We start from the raw sequence: 26,729 nt of genomic DNA on the forward strand, positions 1-26,729 counted from the left end.
GGAGGCATTTCTGACCCTGCCTGCAGGTGGCGCTAACATGACCATTTCAGGCTACTAGGTACAAAAAGCCCAAGGGGAATACTTCACTTCTGGGAGTATGCCAAGTATCAGCTAGACCTGACTTGGTTTCAGTTTTCATTTCAAGCTTTTAGGCAATAAATACATGACTAAGAGAATGAGACCACTCTAGGCTGCATGGGAAACGTAGACTAAAGACTGAGGAAAAACTACAAACTACATAGTCTCCTCTTCTGGAAGGAATCCTGGAATTCCAAGGGACTCAGGGGTACCCCATCTTTTTTAACTGTAAGTGAATGCCTCTCCAACATCCCATTAAGTGGTCATCTAACCTTTGCTTGAACTAATTCTATGACAGGAGACTCAGTCCCACCTAAGATAGCTGCCATTTAAAAACACCATATGTAACAGGAAGAAAGGGAAGCGAACACGGGTAGATAGCAAGTGAAGGAAGGGTGAGCAAGAACCTGGGAAATTGTATTCCACAGTGATTTTTCCTCACCAAGAAGTGGAGACCAAAATTTAAAACGTGGACATAGCAGTGTTCTTTATCCCATTGATAATTTTCCTGCCCCATTAGATCTTTTGCCAAGCCAGCTTTACATTTCTGGCTCTAATTCTCGTGAACGCTAAGATTTCTCAATTGGAATGAACCCACTAAATAATTTTTAAACAATTCCTTCTGTTTGCATTGAACCAAAATGATGGCAACAGGCCAATGGAATAAAGCACAAGCTTGGGAGTCAGTTTCGGAGGTCTGAACCCCTACCTTGCTGTTGTCTAGCTCTGGGACCTTGGGCTTGGCCTTAACTTCTATACTCTTAGGTCTCTCATCTATGAAATGGAGATAATAACACCTTCCTTGCAGGAGCATTGTGGGGACTCAGTGAAATAGAAAGAGATAAAATCATCCAGCGTGATGCCTCAGGGGGATTTGTTTTGTTTGCTGTTGTATTGCCCATCATGTTGGACAGTGGAGATCCCCAGTAAAAGTTTAAGTGAGCACTGAATGAATGAATGAATGAATGAATGTATTCAGTGTATAACTCTTGCTAAAGGAATGGCAGTGTTATCAGACATGAGAGTCTTTGTAAAGACAGGCTCATTATTCAGAGGTTTGAAGAAAGAGAATTCTTTGTCATAGCCAAATTTATTTTTTTCACATCATGCAGCATAGTTTCAAGATTTTGTAAAAACTAAACTAAAATTGTGACCATTATGTAGTCTTTATAGTCTTTCCTCAGTCCTTACCCCATGCTTTCCATGAGGTATCTAGAGTACCTCATTTTATCTAGTCATATTTGAAAGCTTGAAACGAAAAATGAAACCAAGTTAAGTCTGGCTGGTAGCCATTCAGAAATAGATCTTTCTTTTTTTAAAGTAGATTAATTTTCAAATATGTTTCCCCTCGTTAATACTTCTCATATTTTTAGAAGAAATATTTAGTAAAACAACAAGACTGTCTTTTCAGTGTCTGGTTATCTCTTTTCCAAGACTGAATTTGGTAAATTGCGAAATATTAGGTATTGGTCACCTGCCAGTATATAACACCAGGTAAAAATAAAACCAAATGAAAATTTTAATGTAATTTATGAGTTGCTTTCCTACAGCTAAGTGAAACTCAGCTACATAGTTTTATTTGTTTTGGAGCCTTTAATATTAGTCAGATTACAGCATATGTTTTTGCAAAACTAAAAGGACAAAATCATCAAATTACATCTAGTTAAAATGGTTTAAAAAAAAAAAAACCAACCCAGTTTTCAATTTAGCATTTCAAGGAAATAGCATCTAGTTTCAGAACTTTGTAAGCAAAAATGACAGTGGGGTGGGGTGGAAAATTGGGGGTGGTGTGGGGGTGAGAAGGAACACGCCCGTTTTCTGAAAGGAAAGTGAAACAAGGATGTTGTCTCTCTGCTGCATTATGAAGAGGACAAGCATATAATTGAAACCACACCATATAACACCTTTTTACATACTGCCTTCTGATGTCATCTAATTGCTTACTGCCTGGTAATCTTATCTCCCTTTAGGAGCCAATCTTAAAATTACACTGCATTACACTTAGCTAAACACATTGCATCTAGCCGAGACACACAGTGGACCCCCAATAAATATTGATTGATTAACTGTGTGCACCATGCAGCTAGTTTTTTTTCTGACCTCACACATCACTTGCTTGTTTCTGCCAGAGAGGTTTCAGTTTTGCTCTTCCTCTTACCTGAAATGCCATTCCCATTTTTGCAGTACTGCCTCAAATCAGTGGAAAAGAGTACCTTCTCTCAGAACTCCTCTCTGATTAAACCCACTCAAACTAAAGCCATCTCACCCCTCTGGAAGCTCCTTTTATTAACATAGTTGTAGTCATTGCATAATGATTTGTTTAAGATTCTGTTACTGGCATTCTTATTTCTCTTGGCTCTGCACCCCACCCCATGCCCACAATATATACCCCTCTGGAACGGATATATATGCAGTAGAATATTACTAAGCCATAAAAATGAATGAAACGTTGCTACTTGCGACAACATGGATGGACCTAGAAGAAACAAGTATTATGTTAATAAAATAAGTCAGACAGAGAAAGACAAATACCATATGATTTCACTTTTATGTGGAATCTACAAAACAAATTGAACGAACAAACAGAAACAAACTCATAGATACAGAGAACATTTTGATGGTTGCCAGATGGAGGGGGTTGGGAAATGGGTGAAAAGGGGAAAGGGATTAAGATGTACAAATTTCCAGTTATAAAAACAGTCACATGGGAATTTAGTCAACAATATTGTAATAACTATGTATGGTGCCAGGAGATACTAGACTTCTTGGAGGGGATCACTTTGTATGTTACATCAATGTCTAATTACTATGTTGTACACCTGAAACTAATATAATTATGTCAACGAATTGAAATTTTTTAAAAAAATTATTGTTTTTAAACATATATACATTTTAAAAGAACAGGCATTGGACAAACACATGGACACCCCTCCACATACAGTGTCCAGCCCATGTAAACCTTCCCATGGGGAAGACTCAAAGACATGTTCTGAAGCTGAATAACAAACTTTTTAGTGTTAGGAAAAAAACACCACAGACAACCCTGTTTGCTTGTCTCTATCCGTCTGCCAAGAATGGGTATAAATGGAATCAAGGCTATGAGAGATGGATCTTTTTCATCAAACAAGTGACCAAAACCTAATACATGTACGCCTGAAAATTTCTTTCAGATAGATTGGATGACTAATAGAAAGTCTTCCAAAGGGAAATAATATATGGTGTTATATTTATTTGAGAGGCCTCTACAATATTTGAACTACTGTACAAAAGCAATTTTGATTTATTCAATCTTTAGAAAAATGATTTGGAAGAGATTACCCTACATATTGCTAAGGCTTATAGACCATCATAAGCATTTGATACTTTCCAAACTCCCCCCAGTAGGAGTTGAGCCATAGGGCAGGTTGGAGCTCCATGCAAAGTAAAGTCTGAGGTGTCTGCTCCTGGAGCTTTTATGCTGCAAACTAAAGGAATAAGCAGGCAGGCCATGAGAAGGTTTACAAAGAACCCGCGATGTGCATGTGGGTGTCAGCAGCAAATATGGCCCATATCTATGGATGGAGATACAGGGGTACATAAAGGTGAGGTTAGTGGTTAAATGTATTTACCATTGGATTGGAAACCATTTATTTTTTGTTTTCTCATACTCCATAGAAAAGGTAAAATTTCAGTCTTTCTATTTTGGACAGAGCATAGGCTTTGATGGAGAGAAACTAGAGGGCTAGTCTAGGCTAGTGGGGTTATCCCCACTACAAGGCTCTGACTTAAGAAGAAATAAAATATGTAGATGTTGCGGTAGTTACCTGGTTAAAGAGATGGGATATATGGGGTCCAATATGGGAAGATGTAGAGGGTTTTGGTGCTCCTGATTAGACCTTGACTCTGAGAGTGACTAAAACATTGCAGGGTTGGAGATATGGGTAGAGGAGGTTGAGGATTGGATTGGAAGGTGTGCAAAGTGGTGTGGCTAGAACAGCGTTGGATAATGCTTGTTTTAGTGGTGGCATTTAAAATGATAACCCAGTACTAGGTGTTGAAAACTGGGGAATAAATTATTAAAGACTCATTGTGACCCAGAAAGGAAAAATAAAATGAGAGGACATTTATTCTTCTTTTTCCACATGTCTTTATTGAACATTTAATTGTCAAAGGCATTCTACTAGGTAACTTGGAAAAGAGAAAGGAGAAATAGAATTTATCAGAGCCAGACTTTTTAAAAGAAAGCAATTATTTTTGTTATTCATTAAATCTATGAATATCTTGTATATTTGAAGCATTTTTGAAGTATTTATTAATTTTCCCAAAACAGCACATTTCGGGTGACAAATTTCTATTTTTTTAATTATAGTTAGAAATGGAAATAAAATTCGCTGAGTAAATATGACCTCTAGAATTTTGAGCATATCATAAAATGGTCAAAATGAATTTTTATTATCTGTGATTGCATTAGAATAAACTCAAGGGCATTAACATCATATTCTTTCCTTTATCCCTCTTGATATAATTACCTGAAATCAGAATGTTTGGAAGGAAATTTAGTAATTTTTGGATTGTTCTCTTAGTAGCTCTAAGACTTTATTTGAACTTTGCTCTTTCTATGTTGTAACTGCTTGTTATCCTCTAAAGAGAAATACCTTAGCTGTGAATTTGAATTCTAGAGTCCTGATCACATCTGCTAGATACAAAGCAGGAACCTGTGACCTGGCACGGGTCTCTGAGCCATGCTACGGGGAAGAGGTGTTATAGTTTTGCATTCACTTTTGCTTGTGCTGAAGTTATAAGAACATGGAAAACAAATGACCCTGTGGACATAGAGCCCTGAGAGTGTATATCCTTCTTAGCAATGCTGCAGTCAGGCCTTGACCTTGGGCTGCCACCCTGGAGTTGCCCTAGTCTTCCCATAGTGTGGCGGTGTCCGTGGGGAGGGAAGAGTGTAGCCAAATGAGGACAATTTGTGGTCAGAAGGTTGTGTTTCAGGGGCCACCTCCATCACCGGTTAGATGCATGACCACACCTCTCAAAGCTGAGTTTCTCATTTGCAAATGAGGACCATGGGAAAGCAACCCCCATAGCAAGGGGATGGGGATAACTATTGGGGGGCAGAATGGAGAAGGTTTTCATACCTGCCAGTCCTTCTCTACCTACAGGCAAATTAGTCCTATATATGTGTACGTTACCTTGTTTTCTGGTTTGCTCTTTAAAAAACTAACATGTAAGTAACATGTCCTTAGAAAGGTGCTATGTCTCTTTAGGGTTAGTTCTCTCTTGGTCCCCACCATTGGCGCCCATCTTGCTAGCTACCTACGGCCAAAGGCCACACAAACTTCGTGACCGCAGGCCCAGCCTATACTGTCTCTTAAAACTTCGGCACAAGCAATAGGCTATGGAGGAATCTAAAGAGACTATTTTTCCATTTATATTTATTTTGTAGCACATCAAGCACTGTTTTCATTACTTTACAAATGTAAAATCATCCTCATTACCACCCTATGAGGTAGATTAATATTATTCTGATTTTACTGAGGAGGAAACGAAGGCATAGGATTTAACTTGCTTAAATCCCAAAACTAGTAAGAGGCAAAGTTGGGATTCACACTTGGCAAATGGTCGTTACTTATCTTCTATCATAAGAAGATAGGAAGAATCTAAATAGCAGAAAATAGGCAGCGTTTCTACTTTGTGATCATTTAAGGGCCCAAGACTGGTTGTCAACAACAACTGGTTGTTGACAGAGGAACCTTCCTTACAACAGAGGCTTCTGCCGCATGGCTGGCTCTAGGGACTTCCCGACCGCCTCTGGCCGTGCGTGGTAGCAAGACGGCATCATGGTGGAGCCAAGAGAGGATTAGCCCTAAAGAGGAATTGCACCTTTCTAAGGACATGTTGAAAACACTTCTAAGGACGTGTTAGTGTTTGAAAAAGCAAACCAGCAAACAAGGTCACATACAGAGGGTGCCAAGAAAATGTATACACATTTTAAGAAAGGGAAAAACTGTATTAAGATTGTAATATAATGAATGGCACTAGCATTCATCTAGTTAACGCCATCTTTTGAGCAAACGTCATACTACGCATTGCTACCATGAATAAAGAAGTTGTGGTATATATACACAATGGAATACTATTCGGCGGTAAGAAAAGATGATATAGGAACATTTGTGACAACATGGATGGATCTTGAGAGTATAATGCTAAGCGAAATAAGACAGAAAAAGCAGAGAACCCTATGATTTCACTGATGTGTGGTATATAAACCAAAACAACAAAAGAACAAGACAAACAAATGAGAAACAAAAACTCATAGACACAGACAATAGTTTAGTGGTTACCAGAGAGTAAGGGGGTGGGGGGTGGGAGATGAGGGTAAGGGGGATCAAATATATGGTGATGGAAGGAGAACTGACTCTGGGTGGTGAACACACAATGTGGTACATAGATGATGTAATACAGAATTGTACACCTGAAATCTATGTAATTTTATTAACAATTGTCACCCCAATGAATTTAAAAAAAAAGAAAAAAGAAAGAAAACCTTCTCCATTCTGCCCCCCAAGCAGTTATCCTCACCCCCATGCTCCTCACACTAGCTTTCACTGGTAAAGACTGAACATTCCCCAGGAGAACTTCATTCCTTTGGGTGAGAGCATGACCCCTGCTAAAATGTATATACTCCTGGACAGTAGTACATTATTCACTTAGTGTAGAATTAGCCAACGGATGCTTTCAGTTAGGTCTAGAACCAGGAACAGGTGTTAGAAGGGGGAGGGAGGAGAAGGAGCCTCAGGGTGCAGAGCGAGGAATGTGTGCTGCTTGACTGATAAGCCTGCGCTGGTCTCACCGGAAGATTAGAAGCCCGTAGCCAAGACCATACTCAGAACCGACCTTTGGAATGGTGACTGCAATCCCAGCCTGTACTGTCTCAGCCTCTGTGGCAGTCAGTGTAAAGATTGCAAATCAATCCAGTCTTAAACTATGCCTTTCCCAAGATAAGAAGAACAAAGAACTGGGCATTCACTAACAGGGGCCTGAAGACAAACACACTGGGCACTTTTATCAAAAAGAACCCAGCAGTTTCTCCTAAGGTGATTCCCTCTGAGCCTCAGGTGGCTGAGGCCACCCTCTGATGGCTCAGCCACACCCAGGATCCTGCCACCTACCTAGGTTTCTGCCTCCATCTGCGTCACTGTTGAAATGACTAACTGGCTGCAGTAAATGCAAATTGATAAAGGTGGCCAGTTGGGGAACACGGCTTATTTGCCTATTGAGAAAGCCAGTAGCTCCAGCCATGCGTGCACTGGAAACCCTGATTTGGAACACCAGGGGACCTTAAAAAGTGAGTTGAGGTTGATTTTGTTAGAAAGCCTTAGGCACAGGAATGGGTGGTGGAAGAGGCCCGAGAGGGGCTGGCTGCTGGTGAGTTCTCTTCTGCTGGGTACTCTGCCTCATTCCCTAGTGTGTCTTTCATCGTGTGAAGTAGTACATCTTACACTGTTGGTATTCAGCCAGTTCTAGTGATGTTTCAAGGAAGTAGGAAGAACCTGACTTTCTCTGCTACTTTGAGAAAATCATTAATGTTTACTAGGAGAGTTCTGGCTTAATGAACAAGAAATATTGTGAGTTTGTTGGAACAGAGGTTTTTGCAACCAGATTATACTCAGAAGAGATGATGGCTTCCTCTATTCCATGACAAATGAGTCATGTTCCCCAGGATTGGCTATGAATGTATAGCTTTTGTTTGCCAGATTTTCTTAGGATTTCTCCTTGACAGTCCAGAGTTACATTGCAAAACCAATGCATGTTTTTTGTTTTTTGGTTTTTTTTTGGGGGGGAGGAGAGGAGGTTCTAACCCTCTGCTGCACCTGGTCTCTGTGATGATGAGACTTGCAAGTTTGGCACATCACAGGCCCAGTATTGTTTGGGCCAGAGCTTTGAGCCAAGTAAACTCCAACTCTAATTTCCTGAGTCTACATTCTGATTTTCTTCCCCACCTCAACTAGCTCTTTTCTGTTTTGTATGCATATCTGTCTCTGTCCAACGATATAAACTCCTTTAGGGGCAAGAGTTCTGGAGCCAGAAGGTCGGAGTTCAGATCTCAGCTCAGCCTCTTACTAGCTGTGTGATTTGAATAAGTACTTACCTCTCTGTGGTTCATTTTCTTTTGCTATAAAATGAGGATAATGTACTACTCCATAGGGTTATTATGAGATTTAAATGACTTCATACCCGAAAAGTGCTTAGAGCAGTGCCTGCAGTGTATACATTAAGAGTTTAATAAGTGTTATTTTGTAACCGTTGCCAGAATTCCCCATAGAACCTGGCACATAGTAGCTGTTCAGTAAATGTCTGTCAAATAATAAGAGAAAACATTGTTCTTTCTGTTGGAATTGCCCATAGCTAGTTGGAGAGCTAGGGGAAAGGAAGGAAAGATAGGGAAAACATGATATTTCTTTTTCAACATTTGGGGAGTTTGTGGTAAGATACTTGGTGCTCCAGGGTGTGAAGGAGAACTGTGCTTGGTCTGTTGTCTGAACCCCTCTGGGATTTGGGATTTGCTTAGCATGTGGTGGGGGTGGGTGGGCCTGCCAATGTGATCTGCTCAGAGGGAGCCTATTATGGTGTGCTTGGAGAGGGTGGAATTTATTCTTTTGAACCTCTTAAGGCAGGCCACTTCACCTTTCCCAAGGCATCTCAGAGGATGGGCATGTTCTAAAGACTTGAGCTGACATCATCGCATCTTAAAAGAACTGAGCATAATTGAATTGCTGATACAAGTGGGTACTTGCACCGGGTCACCCTCATCTCTATGGAAACACATGTTTGCTTGAAAGCCCAGCCATCAGAAGCAGAGCCTTCCAGGAGCTAGCGCTGGGTCACTTATTTAAAAAGGCATTTATTTATATTCTCAAGTCGTCAGAGACGTATGAAATGAAATAATTTCAAATTAAATAGAAAAATCATGCCATAGATGAACGCTAATAGGGCCTGCCACGCACCCTTCCCCTGTGCTTGCCTGCCCGAGATCCACTGCATTTATTTTAGCTGTCCTTTGCTCTTTTGCTCCCATTTGCATTCTGCTGCTGTGGGGAGGTGGCTTGGCACTTTATGCAAAAATGGTTAATCTTCATTCATGCGCATTTGCCAGTACTCAAATGGAAAATTCAAAGCAAGGCTGCCACAAAGTGTGCATTGTGCGGCTCTCTGCAGTCTTGTGTGTGCAGCATGTACAAGGACACACAATTCAGATGACTCTGCCTCCTACACACACACTCGGGCTGATGAGTGGGGCTTTCTTCCATGAAGGACTGATACTCGCATCAGCACATCTTGCCCTAGATGTGCTCAAGTGATATTCTTCGTGATTGGGAGCTTTTATCTGCCTCTGGAAGCAGGCCTTTTCAAATAAGTATTGACTGTTAATGACCTGTTTAAATAAAACATTCAATTTTCTTTCTTCCCCCCACAAAGGACTTAGTAGGAAGTGACATTTCTAAACCAAAGGCTAACCCTGCTTTTCAAAAGAGGCAGAGCCAGGGCTTTTAAATGTGAAATTTTTGTCTGACATTTGCCCTTAAAATGCTTTTCAGTGAAGTTGTTCTAACAGTGGGTTTAGTACATTGAAGTGTCTTCGAATAAAAATGCAACCTTGAGATTTTTTTCCCCCCTCAAAATTAAACAAAAAAGTCTAGGTAAATATCTTCATATGACATTCATATTTCAGTCACCATCCTGTGTTTCATTGTTTACATGTCCTCATTCCTAATAATTAAAGCAACTTTCCTCTAAGGAACAGGCACTGCATAGGAACTTCTATTAAACTGTGGGATTTAAATCACAGAACAAAGAGCTAAAGCACTTGGACTATAAGAGACTTACCTCGGTAATTATAGCACGTAATTAAAGGAACAGCAAAGAAGTTGAGGGAAACGTAGAGGATACAAAACAGAAGAGAGAGAGATTAGGCAATGGAAAAGTTAAGCAACAGAAAAACCTACATTTAAGCAATGTCTCAATGTTATAAAAGAACCCTGCTTCTCTCCTAAGCTGGCATGCAAGGACCCATGACTGCTAGGCACCTGGACGCTTAGTCCTTGCCTAGTTTGAAGGTGATCTTTACAGAAAAATAGTCTAGTACGTTGGAGACTGCAGCCACACCTTGTATTTTTTTTTTTGGTGGATTTTTAGCTTTCTGCTACCCTAGTGGCTAAGCCTCACCCCCTATGACTGTTGTAGTACCTGAGAACTGAAAAGGACCACAGAGGTCATGTACTCTGAAGGCAGAGAATTGTTCACTGCAAAATATGACGGTAGGAGGTCAGGACATGCTAACCAAAATATGCTGTTTTGACATATTGATTATTGTGAGCTACAGGCTCTTGAAAAACAGCAAATGCAGCGAGAAGCTTTTTCTGAACTCCCTTATCTGCCTAAAGACAGATCCTCCCCCAAGGGGAACTCAGTGGTCACAAATCCCCTCTCTGGGAGTTTCACCAACCAGGGAAGATTCTTGTCGCAGGAGAGGAGACTAGAAGTCGACCACACCCAGACACACTTTGTTACAAACCTCATACCTCCCATGTATTGCTCTAAGGGCCCGTTCATCTTTCCTAAATATCATTTACTCTCCCTCCCATAAGAGCTGACACCCCACCCCCTTTCCCTATTAAGATGGTATTTAATCCTCAATTCTAAGCCACCTTGGGGAGAAAAATTGATACACAATTTTTCCCTGTGTATCTCCCATGTGCACATAAAGTATACGGGTTAATAAACTTGTTCAGTTTTCTCTTGTTAATCTGTGTTTTATGACAGGTCTCAGCTAAGAACTCAGAAAGGTAGAGAGAAAATTATTTTTCCTCCCATACCACTCCAACCTCTTACTCTACAGCTGGCGAGACTTGAGGCCCTCGCGCTATGCTGAAACAATCTAGAACCTTTACTCACATGTCCTGTCAGGATTGATGGTGCCTTATACAGAGAGCTGTGCAGCTTTTCCCACTCCATCAACACTTACCTATCCCGGTTCCCATTCTCTCAGAGCACTGCTCTCTGCTCAGGGCCAATCGATGGCAATAGAGAATGAAAGAAATTAATCTGTGATATTGTACCTCCTTCTAGAGGTAACAGCATGTGTAAGATGAGTAAAAATGCAGATGTCTCTTAAGAAACTTACTATACATGTTAGGAATCCGCACTCTGGGGGATGGTTGGACATTGTTTAGACTGAGAGGCCTTTTGCTGCTTCTCCAATCACATCATGTAGTTGACTTCCTGATTCTCCCTCTCTGAGGCAATCATGAGGAAGTGTCTCAGGATCTGTGGGATCACAACGCTGTCTAGGCTGTACCAAAGCCAGACACATAGGCACTTTCATTAATTGTGACAAAAGAAGCAGTTACACATTAGACCCTGGAATGTCATGGAGCCGCAGGGCAGCATCGTGGAGCCAGGGAAACATTTGTTGGCCCACTAAATGCAGCTTTTTACACTCTCACCTGAAGTAGGAAGCCACAGGAAAATAGTCATCTTTTTATAGTAGGTACTTTCCTGCCCATTCCTGTGTGAGGTTAGTGGTTTTGTTCTGCTGCTTGAGTGCCCTGCATAATTTCAAGGCATGCGTCAGATAGATGCCTGCCGGGCCTGAGAAGGCAGGGTCCCTGGGATCAGTTGAATTCTCCTTGCAGAGTTTTTACTGCTGTTCATATGCAGTGAGCCCCATAACTTGTGTGTGATGGTTTTGAGGTATTATAGGCACAGTGGCAGGGGCTCTAGAATCAGATTGCCTGGGTTTGAGTCATGGCCCTGCCACTGTGGGACCCAGGGTTATTTAATATCTGTGCCTCAGCTTCCACATATATAAAATGGGGATAATCATAATTTCAACAGGGGTATCAGGGTTCAATGGAAAATGTGTCAAGCACTAAGCAAAGTGCCGGGCACATTATAAGCGTTCCACAAGTGTGCTAATTATTATTTTAAATCCTTATTTTAAAAAGTTTTCTCATGTGTTTCCTCTGGTTCCGTAATCCAATTCAGAAAAGTGATGTAATACCTAAGAATAGGACAGTGAATCACAAAGCAGTAATAGGTTTCAGAGAAACAAAAGTGAAACTTTATTTTTATCTACACAATAAAACATCAGGGAAAACAGTGATATGGAAGTCAGAAAGCAATCTGGCATTTTAATACATTGCTTTACCTTTTTATAGTTTATATGATTGCATGAAATATAAATATATATATTAAATTAGTTTGGTAATTAATCAGATTGTCATATATATTATACTTCACTGAGTTGTATTAATTAGAAATGCTGAAACAAACATATTTGCCAGAATTTGTACTATTCAGATTTATTTTTCATAAAGAATATTTATCTTTGTTATAAACTAATAGATTTTCTGACAGGTATTAATGAATATTAAGTAAGATCTTTGCATAATGAGTAGTGCAGTTTGCTATAACTTTGCACATGAAGTGATTGGTAGTAACCATATTTATGGTTTATTAATTTTCCACTGAAGAAGTGTATAAATGATATATTGCTGATAAATGATGAAATTCTTTTCTTTGGGATTGATGTCTTTTCCTAATGAGTTTTTGACTATGGAATATATATAATTTAGAAAGAAGTAAGAGATTGATCTTATGTCATAAATAAAATTTCAGTCAACAATTTCCTTGATCTTTATTGTATATATATATATATATATATATATATATATGTGTGTGTGTGTGTGTATATATGTATATATACACATATATTTTTCTAAAAATATCTTTAGGTATATATCATATATATAACTTTTATGATAGCTATATATGTTTGTAATGTTATTACTGAAAATTGAAGTATAATTTAAAGGAAAAAATTTTCAAATAATACCTGAGCTGTTGAAATGTTGTGTCAATATTAGGACTTGTGGTTCTGGTTATCTTAATTTTATATTGATTATCTGATATGCATGGAACATGTATCCATGGATTTGAATAGTTAGGCCTCAGTAATTGGTTGGTTACAAGAACAGTCTTAAGTGATAATAGGAATTAGAAACCAAGTTCTTTCCCAAGAAATCAGAACTCCCTATACCTTTCTTGTGCGTCTAAAGCTCTTGTGATTGATCTTTCTTAGGATATGGGCTTCAGTCATGTCCAGGAGTGATACATTATCAAGCGTGGTGACCAACCGTTATGTGAGGGTGATAGGTCTGTTGGCCCCAAACATCTGTCACTCACAGCATTTCAGGCTTCTCAGGTTAACCCAGGGGTCTGCAACCGTAAGGGCTGGGTTTCAAGTTGCTGAACTTTGAGCCTGTCATTGGGAGGGGCTAACAATATGTTTCCTAGAGGCAAAGTTCCTTATATTGATATAGAAAGAAAAAGACAGAGAGAGAAAGAAAGATTTATATATATATTCCTTATATCTAAATTAAACAATTAAGATTCAGACTGAGTTCATCTGACCGTCCTGATATAGTTCATAACAGACAACAGAATCCCAAAAGAACAGGGGCACGGCATAGTGTCATTTTCATAGGGGCGAGGGAGTCAGCTCAATGTATTGAGTTGTGACTCCATGCCCGTGCCAGGCGTGTGTGCCTGTGAATTTTCTGGAGGGGCCAGTGCCAGTCCAGGGCTGCCGACACTCACTGAGGAACTTCAGCACAGCGAAGACCAACTTTGCCTGTTCTGTAGTTTCCCTAGCATGTCTCCTTTTCGAACAACCCAGTTTGACTATCTAGTCACTTAAACTCTTAATTCTTTAAGGCAAACCAAATTTATGTTCTGTTGAGGTTAAAATCCTTCATCTGGTTTCCCTAACTGGAGCTGGAGCTGATTTCCCTGTGTTAATCACCAGCCAGCAGAAAACCTTGATGTGGAGAGAGCATTGCCAGTTACCTGGAAGGCACAGACTGTAGAGGCAGCCCTCCACACAGGAAAAGACAATTGAGGAGAGTAAAACGAGCAAAGAACACCTCCCTACAATTATTTTATATCTTACCTTCCATCTGAGAAACCTGTAATAGCCTCATTCTACCCTCATAGCCAGCATTTTCCTTCCACAAAAACAATAATGTTGTAATTAATTTTACTGGCACCACTACGAAAACAGAGTCTTTCCTGAGTCAGACTTTGAGATTTTAAAGAGAAAGAGAATTGCCAAGGAAATATTTATTTTTTTTTGTCCTATGAATACTATATGTGTATATATATATATATATATATATATATTTTCTTCCTATGAATATAGCTTATAATTCAGTGCTGCCACTTCCTCAGATCTCAGAAATTTTCTGTCCTCAGTGGAATTCCTCCCCAATTCCTCTGTGGATTAGAACACTCCAGCTTTAGAAAATGCTGCATACCCAAATCCTAGACCTCAAAGCAAAACAAAAACAAAAGCAAAAAAAACTTTTTCTCTCAGATTTCACAGATCTATAATGGCACGATTGAAAGATTCAGCTAATCCAGAGTAATGAAAGGAATTGTGGCTCAGGGATCCATCCTTAACAAATAGGGAATTTTTCCCCTATTTTCCCAAGAAGGGAATCCAGCTGTCCCTTCAATTCTTAATATTTCCATAGCTATAACATGTGTGTCACTCTTTCCTTTACTCCTTCCCTCTGTCCTTGCCTCCTTCCCTCCCCTATCCTCATTCTCTCACACACGTACACTATCATACACAGAAAAACACCAAAAACACGATGCCAAAACTTCCATGTGAATAAGAAACTCAACTATCCAAATGTCTTCAAATACCATGATTGTAGACCATCTTGTAGGCATTCTGATGACTGATCAAAGGTTTCACTTTTTATCTATGGCTTGTAAACACAAAACACCTCTTTATTTGTCAGTGTACCTCACCTACCATCTCTGTTCACTGTTGCAGATAATCAGAAATAATCCTGTTGTTTTCTACTAGTAACGCTCAGGAGCAGGAATAAACGAGAATGAAATTCAGATATTATTTGCTAGCTATTGTTATTTACTTTCTCCCATATGCCAAGTCAGAGGATAGAAAAATGTATCGTTTGGAAGTTATTTAAATGGGAGGTGCATTCAGTGGGATGGGCACCTTTAGGAGAGCATGTGAGCAGGATCGGCTTTACTGGGGACTGAGTAGGCAGGGTCTCTCCTGCTACCACGCCCATTTAAATGCATGTGTGTGTCACTGTGCTATCATTTGGATGCTTATAAAAATAAATAAAATCTTACCATTTCTAATCTTTGGTAACATATAATAATATATCTATGTGGATTCCTATTTGAGTGGTAATAGAATTAAGATTACACATTACCAAGCTTTCATCCTAAAATCAATGAAAGGTAATGGATCTGAATTTATCTCATTTAAGATCTAGGCTGAAAAGCAAGTGGGGAGAGATCCGAGAATTTTTGAAAGTTGTCCCTAAAATGTATCAACTCTATATACACTCTTCTGCAGCAAAAGTCAAAAAGAATATAGAAATGTGTTTCAGTGGGTTTTTTTCTTTATAGATTTTTACTGAAATAGAGCTAACATAAAATATTATATAAGTTTCAGGGGTACATCATAGTTATTTAACACTACCCACATGGCACTATATATAGTTATTACCACATTATTGATTATAATCCCTGTGCTAAAGAAGTGATCACCATGGTAAGTCCAGCAACCATCTGACACCATACCTGCTATGTTATCACAATATTATTGACTGTATTTCCTGTGCTGCATATTACATCCCCAAGACTTATTTGTTTTATACCTGGAACTTTGAATTTCTTATTCCTCTTCCCCTTTTCACCTCCTTTTTAAAATTGTCAATTAGTTCACATTCAGTATTATTTTGTATTAATTTTAGATGTACAGCATAGTGGTTAGACATTTATATAATTGAAGAAGTGATCCCCCTGATAAGTACCCACCTGGCACTATACAGTTATTACCATATTGACTATATTCCCTATGCTTTATTTTACATCCCCATGACTATTTTGTAGCTACCAATTTGTATTTCTTAATCCCTTCACCTTTTCCACCCTACCCTCCAACTCCCTCCCATCTATCAACTCTATAGATCTAGCGCCCATCTGGCACCTACATAGTTATTACAATATTATTGATTATATTCCTTATCCTAGAGCCTACAGCCCCATGACTACAGTGTAACAACTAACTTGTACTTAATCCCTTTTCTTTTTCACCCATCCCAAACCCCATCCCATCTGGCAACCATCAAAATGTTCTCCTTATCTATGAGTTTGTTTCTGTTTTATTTATTTGTTTATTTTGCTCTTTAGATTCCATTTATAAGTGAAACCATATGACTTTTTTTTTTTCTCACCATCTGACTTAACTCCACTCAGAAGAATATCCTCTAGGTCCATCCATGGCAAGATTTCATCCTTTTTCACAACTGAGTAATATTCCATTGTATATATGTACCACCTCTTCTTTATCCATTCATCCATTCAGGGACACCCAGGTTGTCTTCATATCTTGGCCATTGTAAATAATGTTTCAATGAACCATATGGATGAGTACGTCTCATTGAAGTAGCATTTTGGGTTTCTTCAGATAAATACCCAGAAGTAAGATTACTAGGTCCTTCTTTGTTTCTTGTTACAGTTCTTGTTTTAAAGTCTATTTTGTCTGGTATAAGTATTGTTACTCCAGCTTTTTTGTTTGTTTGTTTGTTTCCATTTTTATAAAATATCTGTCCATCCCTTTGCTTTTAGTCTGTGTGTGTCTCTCGATCTGAAGTGAGTCCCTTATAGGTAGCATATGTAAGGGTCTTGTTTTCTTATCCATTCAGCCCCCCTGTCTTTTGATTAGAGCATTTAATCCATCTATATTGAGAGTAATTGTTGATAGGTATGTAGGTATATAGTTGTTGCCTTTATTTATTTATTTATTTATTGTCTTAAAGAAGTCCCTCTAAGACTTCTTTGTTATACTGACTCTTCCTTGTTATACTGGTTTCATGTTGATGAATTCCTTTAGCTTTTTTTAGTCTGGGAAGCTCTTTATGTGTCTCTCTATTCTAGATGATAGCCTTGCAGAGTAATCTTGGTTGTAGGTCCTTGCTTATCATCATTTTGAATATGTCTTGCCAATCCCTTCTGCCCTGCAAAGTTTCTGTTGAGAAATTAGCTGACAATCTTACGGGAGCTCCCTTATAAGTTACTAGTTGCCTTTCTCTTTCTACTTTTAGGATTCTCTCTTTGTCTTTAAACTTTGCCATTTTGATTGTAATGTGTCTTGGTGTGGGCCTGTTTGGGTTCATCTTGTTTGGGACTCTCTGCTCTTCCTGGGCTTGTATGTCTATTTCTTTCACCAGGTTAGGACATTTTTTTGTCATTGTTTCTTCAAATAGGTTTTCAATTCCTAGCTCTCTCTCTCCTCCTTCTGGTACCCCTATGATGCAAATGTCGGTATACTTGACATGTCCCAGAGGCCCCTTAAACTGTCCTCATTTTTTTTTTTTGGATTCTTATATCTTTTTGCTGTTCTGATTGGGTGTTTTCTGCTACCTTGTCTTCTAAATCAGTGATGTGATCCTCTGCTTCATCTAATCTACTGTTGAGCCCCTGTAATGTATTCTTCATTTCCATTATTGTATTCTTTATTTCTGACTGGTTCTTAATTATGTTTTCTGTCTCCATTTTTTTCCCTATCTCTTTGTCGATGTTCTCCCTGAGATCACTGAGCATCCTTATAACCAGTCTTTTGAACTCTGCGTCTGGTAGATTACGTGTCTCCATTTTATTTAGTTCTTTTTCTGGAGCTTTGTTCTGTTCTTTTATTTGGGATATGTTTCTTTGTCTCCCCATTTTGGTTGCCTCTGTGTGTTTATTTCTATGTGTTAGGTTGGACTGCTATGTCCCCAGTCTCAGTATTGAGTGGCCTTATGTTGAGAAAAGTGGCCTTATGTAGTAGGTGCGCTGTGGGGCTTAGTGGTGCAATCTTCCTGGTCACCTGAACCATGCATGCACTCCAGGGTGTCCCTTGTGTGGGTTGTTTGTGCCTTTCTCTTTTAGTTGAGCCTTGGTTGCTATTTGCACATCAGTGGGAGGGATTGACCCGTAGGTTCATTGGCTATGAGGACTGTCCATTACTACACTGGAGGAGTTGTGGTGCAGGGGCTGACCCTGCAGAGCAGGATCGGCTTCAGCAGGGCTCTGGTGCCTGCCCAATCTGCCCCCGGGTGTGTCGTCCTTGAATACAACTGAGTGATGCTCCAGCTCATTTTGAAACTGGCCACTGGGCACACCAGCCCCAGGGCCACCTAGGAGGGGCACGCTCTAGTTCAGCTGCAGCCTATGCCCCAAGCAGGGCCACCCAGCAGGAGCCACAAAGCAATCAACAGATGGCTACCACCTGCACTGTACTTGGAAGTACCTCGAGAGGCCAAGCCACAAACCAAGGCCGGCTGCCACTAGTACTGGGCTTAGGGCTACTCATCCAGAGGTATGGGGCACGCTGAAGCCAGATGCTGCTTGTTTGGGTTTTGTGAACCTTTCAGAGACCCTAGGAAAGTCTGCAGCATGAACCAAGGCAGGTAGTTTGTATGAAAATGCCACTGGAAGTGGCTTGGGTGCCTGAAAGTTGAGAGGGGTGGGGTCTCAGAATCACCAGGGTATGGTAAACCAGTGCTGTCAGCCAGCTTGATGGAGACTCAGACATGGGGTCTGCCTGCGTCTGCACACTGGGAATGGGGAGGGTTCAACAAAGAAACAATGGCTTCCACCAGCTCTTCAGTCCCAGAGAAAGCTGCCCCTCCAGCCCTCGTACTGAAGCCAGAAAACTCAGTTTCCACCCCACCCAACCCTGCCCTTTCCCACCATTTGTCCCTGTCGCCTCTCCAGCTGCTGCCCCAGTGCTGAAACTTAGATCCAGTGATTCCGTTGGTGAGTAAGTCCATGCATGGCCTTCTTAAGAGGAGCACCTGGGATTGCAGCTGCCTTCCATCACACTTAGCCACATCTCTGGTGGTTTTCACAACCAGAAATTAGGGGGACTTCTCTTCCTGGCACTGAAACTCTGGGCTAGGGAGCCTAGTGTGGCACTGGGACCCCTTGCTCCTTTGTGGGGGACCTCCACAACCACTTTTTAATGGTCACACATGGCTGTGGGACCAGCCAGTTCCATATCTCTGCCCATCCTACCAGTCTTGAGGTGACTTCTTCTGTATGTCTTTAGTTGTAGGTCTTTGGTTCAGCAAGAATTTAGGTGATTCTCAATGTGGTTGTTCTGTAGTTTAGTTATAATTTTGATGTGGTTGGGAGAAAGGTAAGCACAGTGTTTACCTACTGCACCATCTAACCCAGAACTCTCAGTGATTTTTGATTGACAAAAAGCATTAAACATGCAAATAGGTAGTATATTGATATTGTGGCCTGTCTAGTTGCTAATTTCTGAACAATCTGCCCATTTTAAGTCATTTATGCTCTATTTCAAAAAGAGATTGAAACTATTAAAGATGTAAGATCTAGTTTCCATAATAATGGTGAAAGATTTAGACCAGGTGAGAAGAAAAAAAACACCACAGCTTGATGTTAAGAATACAGATCTCAGAATGGGCCATTCACAAAGAAGATTGGATACTAAAGGCAGAAAAACTAAAGAATTTGGGGAAACAGAAGGATGATGGGCAGTTTTAGGGGTCCATTTGAAACTCAAGATCACAAATTTATGGTCATTAAAAATATGGTGAAGGCATATATGTATGGATGTTCATGATATGTTTGTTGGTAAGTGAAAAAGCAAGTTTTGAAACTGCTATATACAGTGTTTCTTACATTTAAATCTCAAATAATTTCTCCCATTTCTTCCTCGAATGCATGATGTAGTTACATATGTGCAGGAAAGACTCAATAAATGTTTGTTATATTAACTAGAGGCTGATAAAAGCTTTGGGACAGTAAGGTTTGTGATGACAATGCTTAGTGCAAATACGTACACTTTTCCTTCTCTCAGTGTTTTGGACCACCTTTCTTTTACATAATAAGAAGCACAGTTTGGGTGCATACCCATCTGTCTTTGTCATTTTTCATGTCAATACAGCATGAATAAAATATTTTACATTGTCTTCTAGAGTTATCATAACACGCTTTTAGAACATATATAAGACAAGTGCTTAGCTTGAAAGTATTTTTACATTCCAAAATGGTATTTATGATTATGGCTGAATAAAATTGTTTACTATTTTGGAAGAGAGCATAAAAATAACACATTGAGAAATCAATTTTAACATTCTAAAGTTAACCTTTATTTTTCCCTTCTTTGTAGGGCTTATTCCATTGGAAGCAAGATGGCTGAACTCAATACTCATGTGAATGTCAAAGAGAAGGTAAGATAAAGTTGGATGTAGGCTTGTAGAAACTCTAAACTGGATAATGTAGTTGCTAGCTGGGAAAACCTCAATTACAATGGAAGAAGGGCAAAATGGTTTGGGGGATATGTAGTAAGTTTGATACACCAGAAAATCATTTAACAGAATCATAAGTAGCCTTTACTGAATGTGTATTAGGCATATTACATCCATTTTCTCATTAAAACTTGGCCACAACCTCGTAAAGTTAATACTATTATTATTCTCAATTTGTAGAGGAGGGAATTGAAAGTCAGAGAAGTTAAGCAATTTGCCTAAATTCACATAGCTAGTAAGCGACACAGCTGGGATTTAAACCCAGCAGTGCCATTCTACAGAATACACTTAACCATTATAGTGGTTGCCTCTAAGAGCTACAGTATTGTGTTATGTTTCCAGAAATGGCCTCACATAAAGATGCCTAAAACATTATAAGAGGTTGCGCTGCATAGCCTTTAAAGTTTCTTTCAGCACTGACAGTTCATGACTCTGAAAATCCCACCTTCTCATCATTGGTTGGAGGCCGATTGTATGTCACAGCCTTTCCAAGTCTTGTCTTCCTCTGTGAAGCTTCCTCCATTTAGGGTCACAGTCCCTCACTTGCCACATATGCTACCTTGCAGGGTTAGGTCTAAATGATCATAACCATACGAGACTATGGAGATAAATTTGTCCAACCCATTCATCTGGCACCAGGCAACTGATGTTTTAGAAAGGGTTTGTCCCCGGTCACACAGCAGAGTTGGAGAGCCTGGACCAGAACTCTCTCCACTTTCCACAAGGCTGTCTCCACTAGTCTATAAACTACTTAAGGATGGAAGTTTGTCTTTCATCCCCTTGTATCCCCACAGTACCTAAAACACAGAGTGAAAGATGAGAGAAGTAACTTTTGTGGAGTCCTTACTATTTTTTCTTTTATTCAGCAAAGATGTATCAGATCCCTACTTTGTGCCAAACACTGTTCTAGATGCTGGAATATGGCACCAGCCCTGTAGATGAGGTCCCTGCATCCATAGAGCGCACTTTCAGGGAGGGAAACAGAGAATAAAAACAAGAACATATAGATGAATACAGTCATTTCAGACAGTGATAAATATCAAGAAGAAAGGGTGGCTACTTTAGACGGGTTGGTCAAGGCAGCTCTCTTGGAGGAGGTGATATTTGAGCTGAGACAAAGACAACAGGAAAGAAACACTGCACAAAGATCCGAGGGCAGAACATTCCAGATAGAAAAAGCAAAAGCAGATAGCCCAGGGGGACTAAACTGTGTTTGAAGAGCAAGTGGTCAGGTGGCCAGAGTGTGGTAGGCAGAAGGGATGGTGATGGGAGGTGAGATCAGAGAGTATGGCAGGAGCCAATGTCAGTAGAATATTATTGGTTCCTCACCTGTGTTCCTGAACCTCCAATGGATCTGCGGGTAAAGCGCAGGGTTCCATGCACTTGGATGGAAAAAAAATACATTTTTCTTTACTAATGTCTAAATGAAGTTTAGCATTTCCTTCAATCATGAATGTAGGCAATGGAAAAAAACTCCTACAGTAGTAGAAAGAGTACTTGTGACTTTCACACCTAGAAATCACAGATATTACATTTGTAGCAGATATCCGGAATATTGTTTTTTCATCGCTACTTCACAATTACTGTAGTTAATAGAATCTGCGCTATATTGTGTTATTTGATGTTGATAGAGAAGCACATATATTACTGTCGCATAAATTTGTTATTTCATAATATTTTAAATTTATTTCAATAGGAGTGGTTTCATTTGTAATCATATGGATTTTATTTCACGAATATTCAGACATTATTCTTAGAAGGATCCCATAGGCTTCACCAGTCTGTCTGTGGGGCTCCTTGGCCCAAAAAAGTTTAGAACCTAAGACAAAGCCATGAAGGGCTTTATTCAAAGAGCAGAAGTAGCAGTTGAAAGATTTTAAGCAGAAGCCTGACTTGGAGTGATATTTTTTCAAAAGTTCACCCTGGCTCTGTCAACTACTATGGTATATGTTTTTGTAAATCTTCATATTAAGTAACTTTCCTGTTTAGTGAGAACACAGAGGCTCGAGGTAAAAGTCAAAGTCAGAACAAACTTGTTACCCCAAATCTGTGGACATCGTCAAAACCAACTTCCACCAATATACAATTTCTTTGGAGTCTTTTATGTGTTACCTTAAAAGTTGATACATAGTTTTTATCCATTCTATTTCATAATATGTTCCATGTATCATTTTAATACAATTAATACAAAACTATTTTTAGTTACTGATCATTAAGCAAACAATAGCAAAAATATATGCCCCCTTTATATCACGGCTTCATATTTTCCCTGACTCACAGCCATATACTCAGATGAGACTTTATTCTCCCTAGTTGGAGAAACTGAGTCCGGCACCACAGTGCTGACCAAAGACTGGCCCCTTTCCAAATGTCTGTTGATGGATGAATTGAACACCTCCTAAAGTTGGGCTATGGGAAGGTAACACACTTTAAACAATCAGTCATAGCAATTGATTCCCTACAAATTATAACTAGTGGACAGACCAATATGATAGGCTCAGCAGTCAAAGACAGAGTGTCTTATTCAAACAGAGGTGGCACCGAGCCAGGAAGGGGAAGAAGGCTGATGTGTCAGCACGCAGGCCGCAGAGGTGTGAACTCGCCATGCATTGGCTTAGGCAGCACATCATCCACCTGTCATGATCAATGTCACATACACATCTGAGGATGAACAGTAGATAGCGGTTTCGCTGCTGCAATTTGAGTAACTTATCAAAAGGTTGACATTATTGTGAAAGAGGGTGATATTTAAGTTGTAAATATTATCAATCCACATGACAATGAAAGTAGAGCTCCTCTAACTCAATTAGTAAATTCCATCTTCCTATGTCAAAAGGTTAATAGATTTCTCAACTCAATAAAATAAATCATAATAAACAACTGAAAATTCTGATCATTTATAATTTTACGTTGATTTATTTTAGTACATTTATTTCCTTTAGTTATTAGCTTTTATGGCCTTTATATGATTAGTTTGTTTCTCAATCTGCCACACAGAGCAATGACATTTTAGTTCTGAAAATTAAGAATAATAACAACTGTTATGTCATAAATTATAAGCTTTTAGAGATCTGAGAACAGATCTATGTAGTGTTCTTATACAATATCTAGTCAAGCACTGGGGGAAATTAAATATTCAACAAAAGCCTTGAGATGAAATGAGCTCATCATTTATCTCTAGTGGGTCTACTATTGGATGAATTGAAAAGGAGAGGTGCTTTGGTGAGGATGTCATTTCTGTCCTCCGGCAGCTTTTAATGAATGCAAAGGGGAAACTAATAACTTAAGGTTTAATATCCAAGACAACTGAAATTTATAATCGATACTCTTTGTGACTGTTTTATTTTAAAATATCTTTATATGGTTGGATTATAACTGTAGTGATTTAAATGGAAATATTGTTGGAGCCAAAGTTCAGTCTCCTTAGTGTGACATGTGTGATCAATCTCCTGTGTGATCTGACCCCCATCTACTTTTATACCTTTATCTATTGCCACTTCTCCACACACACCACACCCTGCAACACAGCAGCCATCCCGACCTCGAATGTTTCTGTCTCCAGGACTTTGCAAAGGAAGTTTCCTGTATCTGAGATGTCCTCCTCAGGGACCCACCCTCACTTCTCCTCCTTTTTACAAACCTTTCAGATATCTCCTTTCTTCTTCCTTCTGCCCCATCTGAATCATTTGTACTTTCTCTATTGTCCTTTTTGCTTCGGTAGGGTTCTCTGCGTTCAGCATGTAGCCATTACTCCTTCTATTGTGATCATTAGTTGTCTTTCTCCTCCTGTAAGACTGTGTGCTCCTTGGGGGCAGGGACTGGGCCTTTCAGATCATTGACCCCCAATTAGAATCAGACAAATGACTGAATACCAAATGGTGAATGTGCTTGAATAGTTAAGTTCTTTAGAGGCTGTATTTCCTATTCATATTTTGCAAAATCTCAAGCATTCTTGAAAACTGAAATATATGTTAATGTAAATGTTACCTCGTTTTAATACTATGTTTCCCCGAAAATAAGATCTAACCGGAAAATAAGCCCTAGCATGATTTTTCAGGATGACATCCCCTGAACATAAGCCCTAATGCGTCTTTTGGAGCAAAAATTAATATAAGACCCAGTCTTATTTTGGGGGAAACACGGTACTCTCTTTGCTATTAAATCAAGCAAGTTTAGATTGCTTCTAAAAACAGAAACTAAGGTTACTTAGGTGGTTCTGCAAAAAAGCAGCATCTTTATGAGATGCTTATCAAATACATGTGGTCTCAGGCAGGTTTCATGATAACAAGTGATGCCTTTTGGTGAGTAACCTATTATATCCTGCCATATCAAAAAAAAAAAAAATTGAAGGAAGGAAGAAGGGAAGGAGGGAGGGAAGGAAGGAAGGAGGGGAAGAAATCCCCATATCTCATTTTGTTAAGGAGAAATATCAGAACAAAATTTTAGGGCTAATCATGGATCTTATATTTAGGGCATACTTACTTTCTACAGCTCTTTTCTAAATGACATATATTTAAAGAAAGCCAACACTAGAAAATCATAGATGAGCTAAGGATAGAACTCAAGTAGTGACTATTACATCATTTCTCGTGTGAATCACTAAGGTACCAAGCTAAACTGATTTATAAAATGTTAGATATAATTCTCTACTGATAAAAAAGGATTATTAGAACTAGCATAGACAAAATAAAATTTTTAGTTAGATTATTTTCATGCATTATTATAAATCAGTTTAAATAGAACACAATTCAGCAATAAAATTTAGTGATAGAAAGTAAAGGAGATCCCTGTGTGTAAAATGGGGTTAATGTTTGAGTGTCCACCTATGGACTGATAACTAATTCTAAGTGATAACTAGTCCCTAAACCACCTTAGAGAACCCAGTACAATCGGGAAGTGAGCTACATGAAAAGTAAGGAAAAAGCATGGAGTTTAGAGACAGACACTGATTAGTAGCTCCCCAGTTACTAATGAGCAGGCTGGAGCAAGTCCCTTAACTTTGCTGGGCCTCAGTTTCCTAATCTGTAGATTCGGTGTGATGATAACACCTACTTAACAAAATCATCCAATACAGTAATAAATGAGGAGCTGCTTTATGAGCTCTTAATCATATAAACTCTAAAAGATCTAGAGGACCTCATGTTTATTTTACAATTTAAAAAGTGGAAAGGGAACTCTAGTTAAGATAAAATATAGATTCATACAGGACTGAGATTAGAAAGAAAACAAAAATTTAAAAAGCCCAAATGAGAAAAAGAAAATAAAACTGGACTTAACTTTCTCATACTTTGAGAGCTGTTGCTGAGCCTCACGAAAAATAAGTGAGATTAGAAAATGTGGTGCTCTGGAAATGAGTAAGAGCTTAGACTATAATATCCTTGCTGAGCTGTGCCACTTACTGTGAATAGCTTTGAGAGCTGTTCACGTTGCAGAGGTAAATTGGGCTGTAAACAGTAATCATACAGAGTCATTAAGGTGATGGAGGAGGAACAGAAAAGGGGAGAACAACCGCTTGGCCACAGTGGGCACAGGGCTGGGTTGTCTCAACATTTTTGCCGCTGGCTGAGGTACACTGTTTCATAGAGTCTGTCCACAACAGGTAAGCAGATGTCCCTCTTTATTGTTATTCTTTCCCTGTAACTGCCTTGATCTGTGTTTTACAAAGGACCAAAAGATAGTTCAAATCTTTATGTGGGGTGCAGTATGCTCAGAAAAACCTAAACATTTGATTGAAGAGGTTTTTAGCAGGATCAGAGAAAGTACAGAAGAAAGCCGTCATTGTGCATCTTTAAAATATTAACTCTGTTTAATAGAGAACTCATTTCATGGAACTCGGGACAAGTTTTAATGATATGCAGTTGTTTTAAAAGACCGAACCGTGCAAGCTTTGGGCCACATCTTAATTTTATAAGTTTTTAGAAGTGTTTAAGTCAGCTTAGCCAAATCGTTGGATTCAAGCAGCAAGAACATAAGCCACACACACAGCTTTCAGGTTTTACTAGGGACAGGTTTTTGTCATCATTTTCTCATAGGAAAGGGTCATTAAATTTCCCTTTCAAAGAAAGGAGAGATGTTGACAATAGTTTCTGCCTAATGCTTATGTACAGAACTGCTGTTATTGTTGCTTGGCAACTAGAAGAGGTTTGACAAGGAGTCTAAAGGAACTGAAGGAGTAAATGGAAATGTCAGCATCAGTTTCAGGGGATAAGAAGAAATTGACTGTTGCAGGACTACCAT

General features: G+C 39.3%; 1 protein-coding gene across 6 annotated transcripts in view; it reads left to right on the forward strand.

The window, feature by feature from the left end:
• The window catches only part of SPATS2L (spermatogenesis associated serine rich 2 like), a 162,760-nt gene that overhangs the window by 65,822 nt on the left and 70,209 nt on the right, over window positions 1–26,729 (forward strand). For all 6 annotated transcript variants that reach the window (XM_081051672.1, XM_081051669.1, XM_081051670.1 and 3 more), the window contains one exon: window positions 20,354–20,414. In XM_081051672.1, coding sequence (XP_080907798.1) covers window positions 20,376–20,414 — 39 coding nt within the window. In that variant the 5' untranslated portion in view covers window positions 20,354–20,375. The remainder of the gene's footprint in view (window positions 1–20,353; window positions 20,415–26,729) is intronic.

The sequence above is a fragment of the Rhinolophus hipposideros genome, assembly GCF_964194185.1.
Source record: "Rhinolophus hipposideros genome assembly, chromosome: 6".
Classification (NCBI taxonomy): Eukaryota; Metazoa; Chordata; class Mammalia; order Chiroptera; family Rhinolophidae; genus Rhinolophus; species Rhinolophus hipposideros.